The 19,481-nt window shown below is 43.5% G+C and overlaps 1 protein-coding gene across 4 annotated transcripts in view; it reads right to left on the bottom strand.

Annotated features, from left to right (window-relative positions):
* Nucleotides 1-3,837: 3,837 nt before the first annotated feature.
* The window catches only part of Ctnna1 (catenin alpha 1), a 184,932-nt gene continuing 169,288 nt past the window's right edge, over nt 3,838-19,481 (bottom strand). For 3 of the 4 annotated variants that reach the window (XM_077800740.1, XM_077800734.1, XM_077800738.1), the window contains exons 14-18: nt 16,265-16,375; nt 14,919-15,100; nt 14,664-14,769; nt 12,771-12,905; nt 3,838-11,708 (exon numbers count right to left, since the gene is read on the bottom strand). In XM_077800740.1, coding sequence (XP_077656866.1) covers nt 11,421-11,708; nt 12,771-12,905; nt 14,664-14,769; nt 14,919-15,100; nt 16,265-16,375 — 822 coding nt within the window. In that variant the 3' untranslated portion in view covers nt 3,838-11,420. The remainder of the gene's footprint in view (nt 11,709-12,770; nt 12,906-14,663; nt 14,770-14,918; nt 15,101-16,264; nt 16,376-19,481) is intronic. The other variant, XM_077800731.1, reaches the window with a different exon arrangement.

The following is a 19,481-nucleotide window of genomic DNA, read 5'->3' as shown; positions in this document are numbered from 1 at the left end:
GGGTCCTGTCAGCCTTGCCAAGGGTATACCCTCATCCTGATAGCATGAGGAAGTGGGGGCTCTAGGCATCCCCTGGTTGCTGCTCCTTCATTCATTCCTTCCACACATGATGGAGGACTGCTTCAGGCCAGGACCTCATCTGAGCTGTGACAAGCAAGCCTTCAGTGTGAGGCCAGGTGAATGCCAGGGCACTAAAGGACAGCAAAACACCTCAAAGGGACCAGGATGCCAGAAAGGCCTCTGGAGAGTTGCTGTGTGAAGGAAGCATAGTGGAAACCATGAGGGAACCTGGGCAAGTGCTTTGTTGACCAAGGGTGAAGTGAAAGCAAGGTCCTCAGGCTGAAACGTGGCTGGGGCATTGCAAGAAAAGCGGTGAATCAGCAGGGAGGAGGAATGTGGGCAAGGAAGAACAGGCTCACAGGCTGTGGGGAGGAATTTGAGGACAGAGGAAAGACCTGCTGGGACAGTATCCCTCTTGTCAAATGGCGAGAGGAGATGATGGAGGCCAGGACAGAGCCTGGAAACAGGTGCAGATTCCATTCAGTTTGGTGGGGGCCAGGGTGGTGGGGGAGCAGGCCTCAGCTACAAGCTTGGTGTTCCAGGTAGAGCTGAGGGGATCCCTGGCTGGATGTGGTGTGTGAGGCAAGATGCATCAAAGGACACAGCTTCACTTTGGGCTGGAGTGAAGGGTAGGTGGAGGTGTGAGTAACAAAAATAGGGAAGGTAAAAGAGGATGGGAAAGGATTGGGCCTTTGTGTGGCATGGTTTGCATGTTTATATCAAGGTGTCCATAGGACATTGAAATGGGATGTTGAACAGGAAGCTGGGGCCAAAGTCTGGAGCCTTAGAAAGAAGTCTAGGGGAAAAAAAGGGCCAGACACCATGTGTGAGAGAGTCCTGAGGATTAGAAGTGTGGTGAACTGGTTGTTAAATATAGCTCTTGTTTAAAAAAAACCAAATATATATATATATATAAATATAAATATTTATATATAAACAAATTATATATATAAACTTATGATTAAATAACAGATTAAAAAGCAAAGGTAATTTTAAAAAACTAGTAAAAGAAGCAAATTAAACCCGTTGAATGCAAGAAAAAGAAATAATGAGCAGAAACCAATAAAATCGAAGATGGAAAAGCTAGAGAAAATCAATGAAAATAAAAGATGGTTCTCTGAAAAAGAGGGAAGACACAAATCACCAATATCAAGGATGAAAGAGAGATATCACTATGGACTCAGCATTAAAAGGATAAGTGAATATATTACAAACAACTCTAAATAAGAAAGTTGTAAAATCAGTTGACAACTTAGAGGAAATAATGGACCAACTCTTTGAAAAACACAGTTTTTCACTGTTATCAGTTTCTGTTGCTACTCTAACAAATCGTCATGAACCTGGTGCCTTAAAATGCCCTGATTTACTTTCTTACAGTTCTGTAGGTTAGAAGTCTGCCACAGTTCTCATGAGGCAAAAACCAAGGTGTCACAGGGCTGCAGTTCTTTATAGGCTCTGGGTAGGGGCCACCTCCCTGTCTTTTTCAGTTTCTTGTAAAAATTTCTTGCCTCAGAGACTTTCCTTTACTGTTACCTTGCAAAAGCAAGTCAGATTCTTTTTATGACATCATTTAAATTTTTTTTTTTGGTACCAGATTGAACCTAGAGGTACTTTACTACTGAGCCACATCCCTGCCCCCCCCCCCCTTTTTTTGAGACAGGGTCTCACCAAGTTGCTTAGGTCCTTGCTAAATTGCTGAAGCTGGCTTTGAACTTGGGATCCTCCTGCCTCAGCTTCCTGAGCTGCTGGAATTGTAGGTGTGCACCACTGTACCTGGCTCATCTCCCTATCTTAAAACTAATTTGCAACCTTGATTCTGTCTACATCCTTAGTCCCCCTTTGCCAGGTAACAATGTAGCCACAGGTTGCAGGGATTAGGATGTGGACACACCTTTGGGGAGCCACTGTTCTGCCCACCCCAAATACAAACTGCTAAAACTCACTCAAGAACAGATAACTAGTAGAATCCCTTATCAGTTAGATAAACTGAATTCATAATGTCTTTCTATAAAGGAAACTCCAGACCAGATGTTTCACTAACAAATTCTACCAAATAATATGGATTCCATACAGTCTGTAGAAGAAAACACTTCCAAAGTCATGACACAAGGCCAGCATCATGAATACCAATATATTTTCCCCAAGTCCCTAAATCCTTAGCATGGAAGTCCAACAAAATGTTGGCAGATCCAATGCAGCAATGTATAAAAGTTGTAAGCAAATGAAGTTTATCCTAAGCAAGAGAGATTAGTTCAGCTCAAGTTACCGTATTCCCAGTTTAAAGAAGAAAGGCCATTAGTACAAATGTGGTATATAAAGAAAGTGAAAGGAAAATGTGAGGATTCCATTAAAATAGAAGAAAGAAGGGATTGAGAGGGAATGAGAAGGGACTGGACAAGGAAAGAACAGTGGAATGGATCTGCCCAGCTTGTCTGTGTACCTGTAGGAAAGCGCCACAGCGAGTCTTCACCATCATGTACTTCCACGAGACACTGACTAGACAAAAGTTAATTAAAATAAATAACAAAGACTAGTAGAATAGAGGGGAGGGAAAGGAGAAATACTGGGGACTAAATTAGAGCAAATTATATTCCAATCCTTATCTCAAGATGAATCCTAATATGTATAAGTAAAAAGAACAAAGAAAAAGGAGAAGAGCCTTACGATCATCTCAAGAGATGCAGAAAAAAATTGACAGAGCCCAATATTCATTCACTTCACATGCTCTCAGCAAATTAGGAATAGAGGAGAATTTCCTTAACCTCCTGAAGGGAAACTACATAAAAATCTGCACCTAACATCAGGCTTAATGGAGAAAGACTGGATTCTTTCCCCGAAGATCCAGGACAAGAGTGATCTGTCTCACAATTATTTTTTTTTAAATATTGTGCTGAAAGTCCTGGATAGGGCCTGAAGGCAAGAAGATGAAATAAAAGCATAAAAGAAGAAATAAAACTCTGTTCACAGATGACATATCAATGTAGAAAATCTCATAGAATCTGCAAAAATATACAGCTAGAGTTTAGCTAGGTCATGGATATAAGGTATACACAAAAATCAATTCTATTTCTATATACTAGTAATGAACAAGAAGAAATTTAAAACAGTACTAGTTATAATAGCATTGAAAGTGAAATATTAGGATTTTATGCTGATACAATAGGCGCAAGATGTTATGCTGCAAACAACAAATTACTGATGAAAGTAATCAAAGATCTAAATAAAGGAGGAGCTATATTGAGTTCATGGGTTGGAAGACTCCATATTGTTGAGCTATCATTTCCCACGAAATTGATCTATAGATTCAATGAAATTCCAATAGGAATTTTTAAATGTCAAGAAAATTTACATGGAAACACAAAGCAACTAGAATAGTTAAGACAGTTTTGAAAAAGAGGAACAAAGTTGGGGAGACTTACACTAGCTGATTTTCAGACCATAAAACTAGTAATCAAGAGAGTGAGGGGCTGGAGATATAGCTCAGTTGGTAGCGTGCCTGCCTCGCATGTATAAGGTGCTGGGTTCAATCCCCAGCACCCCCCACACCCCCCACAAAAGAGTGAACCTGGTGTGGTGGGTGTCATCTCAGTGACTTGGGAGGCTGAGGCAGGAGGATGACAAGTTTGAGGTCAGCCTCAGCAATAATGAGACCCTGCCCCCAAATAAAAAGGACTGGGGAGATAGCTAAGTCATAAAGCACCCCTTGTTCAATCCCCAGTACCCCCTCCAAAAAAAGTGTGGCCTTGGTCAAAGGATAGACACATAGGTCAATAAGTTACACTAGAATTTAGAAATAGACCCACACAAATATGGTAGTCCCCCTTTATCCACAAAGGATATGTTCCAAGACCCCCAGCAGAGACCTAAATCTAATGGTAGTACCAAACACTCTAATCCTAGGTTTTTTGTTTTAACCAAGCACTTCTCATACACTATGGTTGTGATAGCAAAATCAATACAAATTTCTCTAATAGGATTCATTTTATTATAGATCTTAGCAAATTCAATACGTTTTGTTTTTTAATTGAGAACTTTCACCTTTTTACTTTAAGGGAGTACTTTATACCTTCTCTGTGACATATTCAGATTGCCAGCATCACTACTCTTATACTTTGGGGTCATTATTAAATAAGTGTTACATGAGCACAAGCACATGACAGTTGATCGGATGACCACAATGGCTACTAAATGACTTAACAGGCAGGTATTATATACAGTATGGATACACTGGACAGCCTGGTCAGGCTGGATCTGGATGGTGCAGGATTTTATCATGCTACTCAGAATGTCATACAGTTTAGAGTTTATAAAATGTTTGTTTCTGGAATTTTCCATTTAATATTTTTGGACCATGATGGACCAACGGTAACTAAAACCACAGAAAGAAGAACTACAGATAAAAGGAAACTACTGTGTAGTTAATTGGTTTGTTTTTGTTTTCATGTCAATTGGTTTTTGATGAAAGTGCAAAGGCAATTCAAAGTAGAAAGGATTGTTTTTTCAATAAATGATGCAATTGGAGAGTTGTATTTTTTAAAATGAGCCCTGACCTGTATACCTGATATCTTGTACAAAGTTTAACTCAAAATCAATCATAGACCTAAATATAAAATGATAAAACTCATAAGAAAACAGGAGAGAAATCTTTGAGACCTGGAGTCAGAGTTCTCAGAACATCAAACTCACCATTCATAAAATGAAAACATTGATAAATTGGAAAAACTTTTATTCCATAAACTGTTAAGAGAATAAAAAACTTGTTACAACCAGGAAAATATTTCAAATCAGATATTTGACTAAGTATGTAAGAAAATCACCAATAAGAAAATACCCAACCCAATAAAAACTAGGCAAAAGATTTGAAAAGACATTTCACCAACAAAGATGCAGATGGCAGAGAAGCACATGTAAAGATGCCAAACCTTATTAGTAGTTAAGGAAACATAGAATGAAAGCATAGCGAGACACTACTATCTGCCTATTAAATGGCTTAAAAAACCCACGGAAACAAAGAAGCCTGTTGATACCACAGGAGGAGAAAGTGGAGCCACTGGACACTCACTGCATGCTGGAGGGTGCAGAATGGCGTAGACCCCATAGAAAACAGCGTGCAGAGTTTCTTGTAAACATATTCTAGGCACAGAATATAGTGGTCTCATGCCTATGTGTTTAGTCGAGATGAACAAAAATTTGTTTACATAAAACCTTGGATGCAAATGCTTGTATATCAGTTTTACTTGTTTTTTAAAAAACAAAAACTGGAGACAACTGAGGTGGCCCTCATCTGGGGAATAAGGAATACTACTCAGCAGTAAAAAAGAAATGAGCTAAGGCTATACACAACAATACACACACATCGAACAAGCATCATGCTAATTGAAATGCAGTTTGGCCAGACTCGAAAGGCTGTAGGGCTCTGTTTGTGTTCGGGAAAAGGTGAAAATATAAGGAAAGGGTTTTGCCAGGACTTTGATGGGGGATGAGTTGGGGTTTTGTTTCGCTTTGTACTAGGGATTGAATCCAGGGGTGCTTTACCAGTGAGCCATGTCTCAAGCCCTTTCTAAATACTTTATCTGTCTTGACGTAGGGGCTCGCTAAGTTGCTGAGGCTGGTTTTGAACTCCTGATCCTCCTGCCTCAGCCTTCCCAGCTGTGGAATTATTGGCGTGGGCCACCAGGGCTTGTACATCAGAAAGAGTGGATTGTACTTGAATTCCAACCCAAATTTCAAAAAGGTAATGAATTCAGAAAGCAAATCCTTTTCTAATGCCTACATGTTACCATGATCTGGAGATGATCCGGCTCTGGATGTGTCCAGGAGATGGCTGCCATAGTGACTGCCAGTCATGTGGCACAGTATTTACACCATGGAAATCGGGACATGCTGCAGATCAACTTACCACTTTGTTCATAGTCTAGACTTAAGAAAATGATGAGGAAAAAGTTAACGATGCCAGTTAAAAGTAAGTTGTTTGTAGCAGTGATATTGTCAATAGCACAAAAAAAGGAGAGAGTCATTTTACAGTAATTCACAACTGCTGATTCCACAAAGAAGTCACTCATTTTCTAACAAGTACAATTCCACCATAAAGGGTTTGTTGTTTCATCTTGCTCCTTAAGGTAAACAAAAATATCAGTCAAGCAACATTCATGTCGGAACTAGACTCATTTGTCAGTGGCAGCCATAGGATGGCTATGGAAACGAGCGCTGCAAAAATCAGTGAAAGCCTATTTATAAGAATCATTCAGCTAGGCGAAGTTCAAAGTAGAGTGTTGTGTATTTTAATATTATTTGTAAATTGTGTGCTTTACTCCTTTATAGCAATATAATGCATAATAAAGAAATGTATGTGTGCATATGCACACACACGTGTGTATACACACACACACACACACACACACACACACACACACACACACACACACACACCCTTACCCTTTCCTGCCCCAGAGAGCCGTCTGTTAAACATTTGCTAGCCACCACTGCCTGGGACCATCAGCCTGGAGGCTGATGTGGTTGGACAAAGAGAAGAGGAGGACCCAAATCCAAGGTCCAAGCCCTGGAACTCGTCCACACCAGAGACCTCAAGGAGAACAAGCTGGGTAGGAGCAGAAGCGAGGGGGAAGTGGTCACTGTCATCTCTTGTAAGGGACCTCTGAGGCTACAGTACAGGTGGTCAGAACCTGGGGCATTAGAGGGATTGGGTCTTGAATCTGGCGGTGGCCTGGGCCACTTGCCACTAGGCAACTTGGGTGAGCCCCTTCACCTTTCTCCGTCCACTTCTTCAGCTAGGAGGTTGGAGGAGTGGTACTAGCTAGCACTGGCCCATCACCAGTTTTGGAGATGAAATGTGGTGATATGGTAAAGCCAGACACTGGCCCTGGGGTGCCAGCACGTGGCAGCTCCTCTCCTGTGAGGGGGTGGCCCTGGCCTGGGTGGAGGTTGGAGCAGGCTGGAGGTTGGAGCAGGCTGGAGGCTGTGGGCACAAGGGCTGCAGAGGTGAGGGGGCCTTTGAAGTATCTGTCTGGGGCCACAGGAGCCACCCCAGGGCAGGTGGTTAGCAGTGGGAGGGGGAGCCCCCCTGAGGAAGGCACAGGCACTGCCAGCGAGGAGGATGCTGAGGGTTCTGCATGAGGTCGGTGTGTGCAGGTGGTGGGGAGCAGGTTGGAGGGGCCACAAGAGTTGTGTGACAGGGGTAGAGGGAGCTGGGACTTGGCTTCTGTCCCCAGGCCTTACTCCGGGTGTGTCATGGAAACTGTTGATAGCAACAGCATGTAGGTCCTGGCCCAGAGCAAGTGTCTGAATTCAGAGGCCAGGCAGTCCCCTTAGTGAACAGCGAAGGGGTGGGAACCAGCACTTCTCCAGAGCAGGGTGGGACACAGTGTCTCCTCACATTCTGCCCAGGCTGCGCTGCTCGGGTCGGGGATGACAGTAGGGTTTCAGGATTAGGCTCAGCTTAGGCTCTCTAGGTCTCTGGAGGTGCATTCTTGGTTGCCAGTTTTGGCGCTCTAGCATATTTGATAAGAGTGGTTTAAATCAATAAGTGTTAACATAACTCTATGATTTTTTTTGTCCTTTTCTGGACACAGGAGAGGAACAGAGCCAGTGCTGAGTTCCTGAACGGAGGGACTCCTGCTTCCAAGGAGGCAGGTGCTGTGATGGTCCCAGGAGGTGCTGCTGGGGCAGGGAAGGGAACAGGCCAAGGGGGCAAGGGACAGTGGGACTGCTATTTCTCATTGTGCTATAAAGGATGACTAAGTGATCCATAAGTTAATATTAAAATATTATTGTAATATTATAAGAATATTAGCACATCAAACAATAGATACTGCTTAAAAAGCTTAAATTTTAAAAATTTGACTTCTTAAGCTGGGCTGTACGCCAATAGTTCCAGAAGCTTGGGAAAATGAGGTAAAAAGGTCAGTTGAGTTCCAAGGCCAGCCTGGGCAAAATATCGAGACCCCTGTCTCAAACAAAACAAACTTGTAAATAATGGCATCAAGGTCAGGAGAGACTATAGCGATGGTGAGGCCTGTGACCCATATGGGTGGGAAGAATGTGGCTCCGTAACGGGCTCTCTGTGAGAGCCAGGGCCCTCTGGGAAATGCTTCTAGAGGGCAGTGTGAATGCAAAAGGCAGGGCCCCAGGGATGGACACAAAAAAGAGTGATCAGATGGTTAAGGGGGGGGCAGCCAGACAGGCCTTTGACAGGGGTTTGAGGCAGTCAAATAAGTGCAGCTGTCCAGGGCTGAGGACAATTCAGGAGCCTCTGCAATGACCCCAGGGTCTTGCTGGGGTGGGTGGTGGACATCAGGTGAAACAGATGGAGACAGAACTGGATCTGGAGCTGAGGTGTGGGAGACAGTTTTGGATTGTGACAAACTGAAGAACAAAAGCCAATGAGAGGGCTGAGGGTGTGGCTCAGTGGTAGAGCACTGTCCTAGCATGTGAGAGGTACAATTCTGGGTACAATTCTCAGCACCACATATAAATAAGCAAAATAAAGGTCCACTGACAAATAAAATTAAAAAAAAAAATAAGAACATCCCTGAGTGTCAGCAGGGGCCAGGTAAAGGGAGGCTGCTGGTAAAGTAGCCACAGAACGTGGAGCAACTATTTCTCTAGTGCTTTCCATGTGTGGGAAGTATGCTGGACCTTGGTGATTCTGTGGTGAACAAAATAAAGATTTGCTGCCCACAAAGAGTACACAACAGAAACAAATGGATACGTAGAGTTCAAAGCCATGAAGAGAGGACACTATAAGGATGGCAGTCCTTCTAATAAGGTGACTTTTGATGAGACAGTTGAAGGAAATGCTAGAGAATTCACAGGGCTCCCTTGGGAAGTATTTTCCGGGCTGGGGACCTCATGTACACAGGTTGAGGCAGGACACACTTGGCATGTTGAAGGAATGTCAGGGAGACCAGGGACAGAAAGAGAATGATGAAGAATGGTTAGAAAAGGCCAGAGGGTGCAGAGCCATAGCCATTACTGAAGACCTTGACCTTTACTGAGGGTCCGAAAATCAATGCAAAGTTTGGGCTCAGGGGGAGACGTGAACTGGCTTCTCTCACATGGGCTACAGGCTGCTGCGGGAAGCTGGGTCAGGGAGGCTGCTGCTGGCTGGCTGACAGCCCCCCTCCTGGTCGCACCAGCATAGGTCTGTGACCAACAATGTAGCAGCAGTGATGGGGAATCATTTTCCAGATCGGGTTTTAAAAGAACACTGTGGCTTCCATCTGGCTGCTGCTGCTCTCAGATCATTCACTTTAGGGGAAGCCAGCTGCCATGTTGTGAGCTGTTCTTTGGAAGGTCCCACAAGGCAAGGATCTGAGGCCTCTGCCAACAGCAGCATCAACTAGCTTGAAAGTAGATACCCTGCCCCTCCGCCCCACAGTCAAGCTGACACCATAGCCTCAACTGATGTCCTGACTGCCGTGTCATGGTCATGAGACCCTGAACCTTGACCACCCAGCCAAGTTGCTCCCGGGTTCTTGACCTTCATAAACTGTGCGGTAATAACTATTTGTTTTAGCTGCTGAGTTTTGCAAATCTGTTAAACAGCAATAACTGATTGCATGACCCGGAATGTAAACAGAGGTGGTGTAGGAAAAGTAGGAAGATCTTATATTTTAAAGAGATTGTTTTGCTTTTTTGATATTTGGCCAGAGAAATGAGGTGACTAGTAGTGCCAGCTAGTGAGGTGGGGAAAATAGCAAGAAGGGCTTTGGGCATGAATGGTAGAGGGCAGTGATGGCAGTGTGGTCCAGACGGATCAAGCTTGAGATGTTATTAGGCATCCAAGTGACAGTTTAAAAGATAGAAATAGAGGCTGAATTAGAAGAGTGAGCATAGACAGTGAAAGGAAGAGGCCCAGGTACAGACACGTCCTTCAACACAGAAAAGCTGTTGGTGAAGACAGAAAACCTGGGGGAGGCATCTGGAAATGGAAGTGCTTTGCGCAAGGACTGGTCCCCCTGACCAATCCTTGGGTGTGGTCAGTGGGATCGTGGAAGAAAAAGCCAGTGTGGCAGTGTAGAAGCAAGAGGGATGATGCTAGAGCAGGCAAGATGACAGCTGACTGAAGTGACAGAACTTACATAAAGGTGACAGTGACAGCCATTTCTTTAAGGAGTTTTGACTAAGAAGGGTATGGTTATTGGGAAGAGACAGGGAGCTAAGGTGAGTTTTTAGTTCTAAGGCACTTATTTTCATGGCATGGTTGAATGTTAAGAAAAGAAAGGAAGAATCAATTGTGCCTCCAAGGTCTTGATGTGAACCTTGAAGAATGTTCATGTGAGTTCCCAAGATGGAGGTACAGGTTGGGATATTCAACGGGACAAGACTGTGGCCTGTCATGAGCCTATGAGGCAATATGCCCCTCCCTAAAACTATGGGCATAGTGTCCCTCACTGAGCAACTGTCCTGGGAGAAGATGGGGAGGGCGCAGATGCTGTGACAAGTCCAAGAGTATTGTGGTTCTGGTGACTGATACAGGGTTTCTCACACCCTAGGCAAGTGCTGCACCACTGAGCTGCAACCCAGTCCCCAAGACGCTTCCTGAAAGCAGATACAGTGACTTCAGCCTCTTATATTTGGTTTCATAGTGGACTTTATTGGGAAAAGCTAGTGTAAAAAACATTCAAATTAATAAAATTTAAATAAGACAGTAAAAGTATACCTTGTAGCTATAGTAATCAATGTAGTAATCACAAATAAGGTAAAATCTAAATTATGGCCTAAGCAAACACTATTCATTCTGTCAGGCTTCTATTGCAAGCCTAAGGCAGGAAACACTGCAATTATTAGAAGTGAGCCCAATGATGACTTTGCCTATGCAGCTGGGGAGAAAAAAGCATGTTCAAATTACGGCATCCCAACATCCCAGCCTGAAAAAAGCAACATTAATATTCTGCAGCAGAGTGCATTAGTAATTGTAGCCATGCATTATAATTCTTATTTCATAAAAAATAATCGATTTTTTTTGTGTTTTGTTTTTCATGATATGTTTTTATCCCTTGCAAGACCTTTCTGGGACATTCCTCCTCCACAGTTGAGTCCACTCTCTTTGCTGAGAGAATGGGTATTCCAATCTGATTGAGTATTACTAACAAGTTAATGTGGGATTTGCTTTGGTTATGGAATTTTTATTTAAGCTTATAAAAATACAGCTAGAAATATGCTCCTGAATCTGAAAGCATTTTTTGACCAATTTAAACATATCCTGGCAAAATTCACCACCTGGCTGGTTTCAAAATCTTCCTATGTAAGTGTTCTCTACTTAGCAAGTATACTTGAGTGAAGAACAGTGATTGATCTTTAAGAGCCCCCGAGGGTGGGGGCAGGTGGTTAAGGCAGAATTAGATGCTGTCCATGGCTTTGAACTCACTGAGGGCCTGCACAGGGTTCACATGCTTCTTCTGAGATGCCCGCTTAATCTTGGTCTGTGTCTCATCCTGCTTCTCTCTCTTCACCAAGGGCTTCTTCTCAGGTGCCTTCATCTTCCAGGACACAGCAGGAAGGTTGAGGGAAGCCATGCCCTGGGACTTTTGGTATTTCGTAGAGGCTACATAGGATGCCTTCACTGTCTGCACCACAGCATTCATCAAGTTCTTGGCTGCCTGGATCAGGGACATGGCACTGTCCACCTACAAGGCACGAATGGGACAGTAAGGAGTCATATCTGATGGGAATGACCCTCTAGCACCACAATCTGGGCAGGTCCCCAGAGTACAGAATACTGGCCAGCAACCTTGTTTCTGATTGGATACAAAAAGCCTTAAAATACCCATGTTTCAGATCCTCTGACAAAGGAAAGGGCGTGTAAGAAAGTATATAGGTCATCAACATCTTGCCTTCTTCCACCCCTCAAACATTCGTTCACAAAACAAACACTGGAGGTGGATTGGCATCTATCTTTTTGACACTGAGTGACTGAAGAACTAGAAGCACTGAGGAGGAATCCAGTTAGGCCCCTATCTGACCAATATACCCATTCCCCCTCTGCTTTCATTCATGACACAAGCATCTCCTCCCTCATTTTAGAGGATCTGGAAGATTGCTCCATAGAAGACAGATGAGTAAAGGGTGTAAATATGTTCAATTTTAATTTTTTTTTTTTTTTTGCAGTATTTGGCCTTGTGTATGTTACCCAAACACTTTGCCACCTTTTTAGAGACAGTCTTGCTAAGGTGCTCAGGCCTGCCTCAGCCTCCCGAGCAGCTGGGATTATAGTTGTGTCTCATTGTGCCTGGCTGAAATATTCCTTTTAAAGGAAATTCCATGGGATTAACAGAAGTTGTGGGGACTCAGCAAAACAAGGTGAGGAGGACCCAAAATTGAGACCTGATTAACAGGAAAAAGAATAGCTACAATTCTGCACTTTTGGTAGAAGAAAGCAGACTGTCTACTTTGCAATTTCTGAAGAGGCTTAATTCTTCTCTGGGAAAGATAGATAAAAATATTTTTCCCAATGAGTGGCCAGCTCTGGTAGTGGCTGTAGCTATCACTAATCATGCCATGCTAAACAGAGCTACAATTCTGCAGGGAGATGTGCAGCTTGTGGCCTCTGGGGACCAAGAGAGAACTTGGGAGTTTCTGCCTAGCACATGTTCTCCAAGTGAGGAGTTTATATAGATAGACTAGAGGCTGCTTTCATTTTAGACATAGTGGTAAGAAAAGGTGGTGAGTAGGAATACACTAACACTTACCCCAGAGACAACAAGCTCTCCACCAAGGTTCTGGACCTCAGCCTTGACTTTGCTGCAGATGTTGAGCTGGTGGCAGTAGAGGGCAATGCGTTGCAGGTAGGCCAGCAGGTCCTGCTTGCAGGCTGAGTCTGGACACTGAGGGGAGAACAAACTCAGCAGGCTCAATAACACTGCAAGCCCAGTGACAGCACCCCACCCTAGGCCCAGTTCTGAAAGTTTCCTCTCCTCTTGCTGGAGCAAAGGGCAAGAGAGATAAATTACCCAGTTATTTGGGGTGTTCACATCCCTAGTCCACTTGGCTCAAGGAAGGAGGCAAGTCCCCTCGGGGAGCCCTAATTGTGCTGCATAGCATGGGACATACAGACTTCCTGAGCCCTCCTTTCACTAACTCCACAACTTGGAAGAAACCACCACTGCCAAGGATTCAATTTTTTAGTAGGGAGGAAGCATATGGCCCTAAAAAGTCTCAGCAAGAGTCTGATTACATAGAAAAGAATGTGTTAAGCTACGGACACTACCCAATCAAACAAATAGCTCTTCTGCCATGAAGCTTTTTACTTGCCCAGTTTTGGGTGCAAATATTAAACAGCCAATGATAGGAGACATTCATTTGAGGCAAAGATCGAGGATGAATAAGTAAACCAAAGCAAGAAACCTTGACCAAATACAGGGAAACAGTGGCCCTGCCCAGCTCCTGATACTGTTGAATCTCAGGTTGCTTTACCTAAAGGAGAAATCCTCACACCTCTCAAATGTTTGAAACACTTTCTTCCAATGAGACTGGGGCCTCACTGTGAACAACAGAGTTGTATAAAATGAGGCTTGTAGTTCATTCTGGAGACTGAATTTTTTTCTAAGAAGGCCCTGTGTTTTATGATGGCAGTGTTGGTAGCTGCATGCAGAATAGGGTGAAGACAGGAAAGAGCAGGAAGGGAGAGGCCATGGTGGTCAAGATAGGTGGAATGGAGCTCTGGATAGAGCTGTTAATTTCAGACAGGAAAAACTTTGATGGTGTCACTAGAAGCAACAAGGCTTCTTACTGGGTGGTGTGAAGGATGATTTCAGAATATTTGCTTTGAGTAATGAGGGGCAGCTGTCACTCATCTGGCAGTAGATGAGGCTGAAAGTTTGAATAATTCAGAGAAAAGAATGTGGAGGGAAAAATTAGCTTCTCTGATAAGTCTTAGAGCACCATAGGAAATGTTCCAGGAGATAGAAGCATAGTTTTCTGACCTATTACTATGAGGGAATAAAGGGATGAAACTGCTGGCTGAGAACAGGCAATACAAAGAACATGGAAGTCTGTCCCCAGCTAGACAGACAATGGGGTGGGGGTCCCCATGCTGGGGATTCTTTCACACAGCTAGGCAAGCACTGACACTTTTAAAGGTCTCCCTAAATTGGCCCAGGCTAGCCTTGAATTTGTGATTCTCCTGCCTTAGTCTCCTGAGTAGCTGGATTACAGATGTGCACTACCCCACCCCACTAGGGCTCCTGATTTTTATATGAAATAAACCGTGAGAGAGATACATGTGTTTCTAGTGTGTCAGGGTTGGCAGAATCAGTTTCTGCTCAGACCTGAAGTTCTTAAGAACTGAGAAATAAATAAATCAACAGCAAGTGTTCATTGTATATTAACTGAGATGAATTCTAATGGGAACCAGACCTAGCTCCTCAGGTTTGTCAAAGACAATACAGGAAAAAAAAAAAAAAAGACAATACAGGAATACAGAAATCCTTAGAAATTTATGGTGGGATTCAAATAGGTCAGAACAATTTTTGGATAATATAAGAGTGCTATGATCACTAATGGCCACCTCAGCAATAGGTCAATCTGGACTGTATGGGCCTAGGATAAGCTCAGAGATAAGTTCAGGAAAGTTCATCACTTACGTGATCTGCGATGGTTCGGCCAAGTTTATCCATCCTGGATCCTGCCTCAGCAATTTTCTTGGCAGCACTAATCACATCTGATGTATTTTTGAGTGGTCCTTTACCTCTGAAAAACAAGAACAAGGATCCCTGTCCATGACACCCCCGAAGGGTCAGAGATGAACAGAACAGAAGATGTCTTACAAAGCAACCTGGCCTGTGGGGAAGAAAACTGTCCTGTCTCCTATCAGCCCGCCAGGGTGGGGTGCTGCTCACCGGGTAAAGTCAGTCATCTCCATCATAATCATACACATCTGCTTGGCCAGCACGATGATGTCGTTGCCACTGTCATCCCATTTAGACACTTCTGCATCCAGCTTACTTTTTTCTTCCTGGAAACTGGCCACCTGTTCCGCAATCTTTGCTTTTTGCTCCTGGGGAAGCTGAGCCATGATTGCCTACAATCAGAAGTACAGAAAGCTCTTATGTAAAGAGTGTGAAGTTCTCACAGTGCATTAGCCAAGAATATCTCCAACAGGCAGTGTATGACATAGGTTGGATAATGCTTTAATAGGGTTCATTTTTCCTGAAGGGCTATTTCTTCTCATTTTTTACTGACATTTATGGCAGCCTAAATTTCCAAACCACTTTCAAGAGCAAGATTTAGTGTGCAGGAAAAGAGCATGAGAGGGGTAGAAGCTAGTGTGGAACTTTCACAATCACATCTATGTAGGAACAGAAACTGGTTTAAATTTGGTTTAATTCTTTAAAAGTTTTATCTTCTGCCTCCCAGAAAATGAGAGGAGGCGATAAAGAAGGTGTGGAGCTCATTCAGAGCCTTCGGGCTCTGAATGGACATGTCCAAGTTTTCAAAGTATATCAGAAGTAGCTTTAGGATGTTAATTTTGAAGAGAAAGGCAGAGAAGAATTTGCTGAGGAACATACATTCTAGTGGAACATACATTAAGCGGCTATCTGACAGCCACTTAAACCATGTTAAAGCAGCACCTGGAGCCCTCAAGGCCACAGGCCCAGGGCCAAGGCTCTGCCTCTTCGTTTCCTGAAGTGTTCGTGCCTGAGCAGGACTTAAAACAGTGACATGGTCACTGCTCAAGATGGATTTCCAAGGAGTTAAAAAAAAAAAAAAATTCTCCATAGAAATATTTCTTGGTGTCCTTCCAAAAGCAAATGCTATTGATTGAAGATTTAATGACTTGAATGCAATGACTGACTGGTTTTCTTGAATGTACCACTGTTATTTTTTTAAACTCATGAATAATTAAAATAGCTCATATCCATGGTATCAGTGAGCTGGGCAAAGGCAGCAATCTTTTTCACATTTCACAATCCTTTTAACAAATGTTGCATTGACTAGATCCTAAGCCGTTTCTGACCCAGGGATTTATCATAAACCAGAACCCTAGGGCACAGCTGAGGAGGAGGCCCATGTTCCGGCTCTGCTTCCAGTTAAACAGCAGGTGCCACAACTTAGGTTTAACTTCAGTCCTACTGTTAGAGAAAAATACTGAGAGTGTTTTCCTGGAAGAGAAAAAGGCAAGGCTTGAAAGGGACAGGAAAGGTCTGCAGAACAAGTTAAAATGCCCCAAGGAGCACTTCCTTACCCGTGCACTTTGGCCAGCTATCAGCTGGTCATCTTCTGTCTGGACGCTCGTCCTGCTTCTGACATCAAAATCTTCTGTCTCAAAGTCAGAGTCATCCAACTCCTCAGGGGTCTGCCACCAAGACAGAGATCGTGAGTCAGACACAACCCTGGGCCTCCAACAACACTGTATTTCTTGGCCAAAAGCATGAAGGACCCAGAATTCTGGGATTTAAGGTGCAGATTTCCAAACACTAACAGGTAATTAAAATCACTCATCATTCATGTATGGGCCCCACATCAGCACTTCCTAAAAAAGGCTTCTTTTACAGGGGGCAGGGCTTAATTCTTTGTAACACAGATTTATATATAAATATATTTATATATAAATGTACAATTTCTTTGTATGATATTTGGCTTGCTCCCCTCCCTGTTTTTGAGACAGGGTCTCACTATGTTGCTCTGATTGGTCTCAAACTTCTGGGCTCAAGAGATCATTTTGCCTCAACGTCTCAAGCAGCTAGGACTATGAAGTGCACAACTAGCTGGTTTTCATTTGAAACGTTATTTTTCCAACAGCTGCTTCTGAAGACAAAGGTGAGAACTATTGTTGGTGGAAAAGGTCTTAAAAATAGGGGTGTTTTCTACAGTATTAATCAGACTAATAGAACTTTCCTACTTTTTGACAAAAAGAAAATAACATAAAATTAATACTGGACTTTCTCTTAGGGAATGAAAGATTGTTTTAAGGAGTAAAAATAGGCAATGTATTCTAAAGTTTTGTAGATTTTTTAAAAAACTTTTATCAAAGGAAAAGAGGCAAGTAAGGGTTCAGTAAATTCCAAATGGACTCTTATTGGTTTTAGCTCTTTGCTTGAATTATGAAATAAAGTCTTATTTTACACAAACTATCAGCCTCATGATTAGCTACTTGAAACACAGTGTTGTCTTCCAGGAGTTATCAGAAAGGGGGCAGCAAGTGGAACAGCTGGGATTGGCTCTCAGCCTAGCCAGCTGGCCTGTGACAAGAGGGCAGCAAGGTGAGGCCCTTATCTGCACCTGTCCCTCACCCAAGCCCAGGGCAGGGGCTTGTTGTAAGGTTCAAATGCAGAACATGTGAGAAGTGCTCAGAAACCAACAAGAGCATCAAAGGTTCTGACATGTGCAAAGGCTGGGCTCCTCCCTGAATAAGACAAAGTAAGAATGGTATATGTCACACAAGGTACCAGAGAGCACATCAACATTGAGACCCTTGGGTCCTGCTGATTTTATGGCACAAAATTTGATGCCACCACTGGTGATTTTAATGCTGTGGTCACAAATATCTTTAGTGTTGTGCATTCAGGGGCTTTTCAAAGCAGGGTCTCCTAACATCATCTCTAACCTCCCCCAACCACCCATCACAGACCAAAGAACTACTCCTGCCAAGAAAGCCAGTAACTCCTTTTCTAATATTCAAATATCCATTGAGGTTGAGTATCTGAGGCCCTATTCTGGGCCTTAGAGATACAAAATGACACAAAGATACCTGTTCTTTACATAATCTAATGAGAACAGTGGCAACAAACTAATAAGTGAAATACATACAAATGTTATAAATAAATAGAGCAGTGAAGGGTAGTCAGGAAAGGTCTCCTAAGGCAGTGCTGTGGGAAGGTGAAAGGAGATGGAGGAAGAGTGTTTGCCTGGGGAAGCAAATGAATAGCAAGGAGGCCACAAAAGAGGGACTTGGCTCACTGCTCTGAGTAAAGGGGACAGCAACAGGACACAAGGATGGAAAGGCAACAGAATCAGATCCCAGAAGGCTTCACAGGCCAGTGTAAGAATTGAGTGATGGCAGCTTTTGGAGAGTTTGAAGCAGTGGATGACATGATCTAACCAAAGCTTGAAGGCATCACCCTGGCTGCTCTCAGACAATTAGACTGTAGGCATCTCCAGATGGACCAGGTGACAGATGCTGGGGGCTTGTTCAGATTCTCTATCAGGAAGGAAAAGCCAGTAAGACCAGATGAGAGGTATGCAACAGAGAGAACTTAAGGAGAATCCAAGGTTTGGCCTGAATGTGGATGATGATGTTGTGATCAAGGTAAGAAGCTTGGGCATAACAAGTGCTCAGGGAGTGGGCAAGTCAGCTACACAAGCTACACATTGGAGAGTCAGCTTCTCAATGTTGGCCAGGGACTTCCCAACAGCCCCATCAATGTTAGTGAGATGACAAACCAACAAAGAGAAGGAAAAGGGTCAAGAGATTTCTTTCCCCTCTTACTATGGAATAACCAACAGAAAAAGTAGATGAAGTAAGGTAATGAACATGGAATCTCATGCCTGCTGCAGGGATGGCCTCAGCCAGGAGCATAATCAGGGATGTCCGTGGTACCAAAAGGAAGCCATGGGGTACAAGCAGAGGGGAAAGACTTCCAAGTGCCTCATTATCCTGAGTGGAATCAGCAAAAAGGCCACATTAGGAAATGGGGGCTCAGGTGTGGGAGGGCTGAGGAGAGCAAGGAAGTATGAAACAGCTATAGACTCTAGGCTAGAATTGGGAGATGGACAACTGATACTGGGCACCAAGGGCCCACACGTGGTCATGGCTTCAGTGACCTCTGTCAGGGTGGCTGTACTGATCTGTACCATACCCAGCAAGAGAGTGCAGGACTTCACTAGGACTACATTTTGCAAAGTATGAATAAGGAAGAGGGGAAATGGATATGACCCAGACTCAAAATTAATAAATGAATGAACCAAGGACCTGAGGGTTGAATGCAAATAACAAGTGGGAGTGCCAACTAAAGTATTGGTGAACTCAAAGGACTGTTCTGAGTCACAGTACTGGAAGGAGTAGGTTGAACACTGAAACTGGGATAATGGAGGGGGTGTAGATACTGGTAGTGACGTGGCTAAGGCATGGCTATGGAAGTGAAGTTGAAGTAGGGGAATTATGAGACAGAAATAGGGATGCAGAGCAGAACAGCAAGTGAGAAGCTAAATCACAGTGTCTCCAAATGAAGCCTCTTTCCTCATCCTTGCGTAAGCACTCCTGGCTACCTCACTTTTGTCCTGAAAGGCTTCCCTGTATATTCTATCACTCTTCACATGGCTGTTGTCCAGAGGAAGTTCTGTTAAGACCTTTGTCATTCTTTAGTCCCAGCATAGCTATCAACATGGTAAGAACAGCCATTAGGTGCCAGGCCCTTGTGGAACCCATCAATTACACTGTCTCTGTAAAACCATCAAAGCCA

This window comes from Urocitellus parryii, chromosome 1 (assembly GCF_045843805.1).
Source record: "Urocitellus parryii isolate mUroPar1 chromosome 1, mUroPar1.hap1, whole genome shotgun sequence".
Lineage (NCBI taxonomy): Eukaryota > Metazoa > Chordata > Mammalia > Rodentia > Sciuridae > Urocitellus > Urocitellus parryii.
Note: the sequence above shows the minus strand (reverse complement) of the source record. Positions and strands in the feature narration are given on the sequence as shown.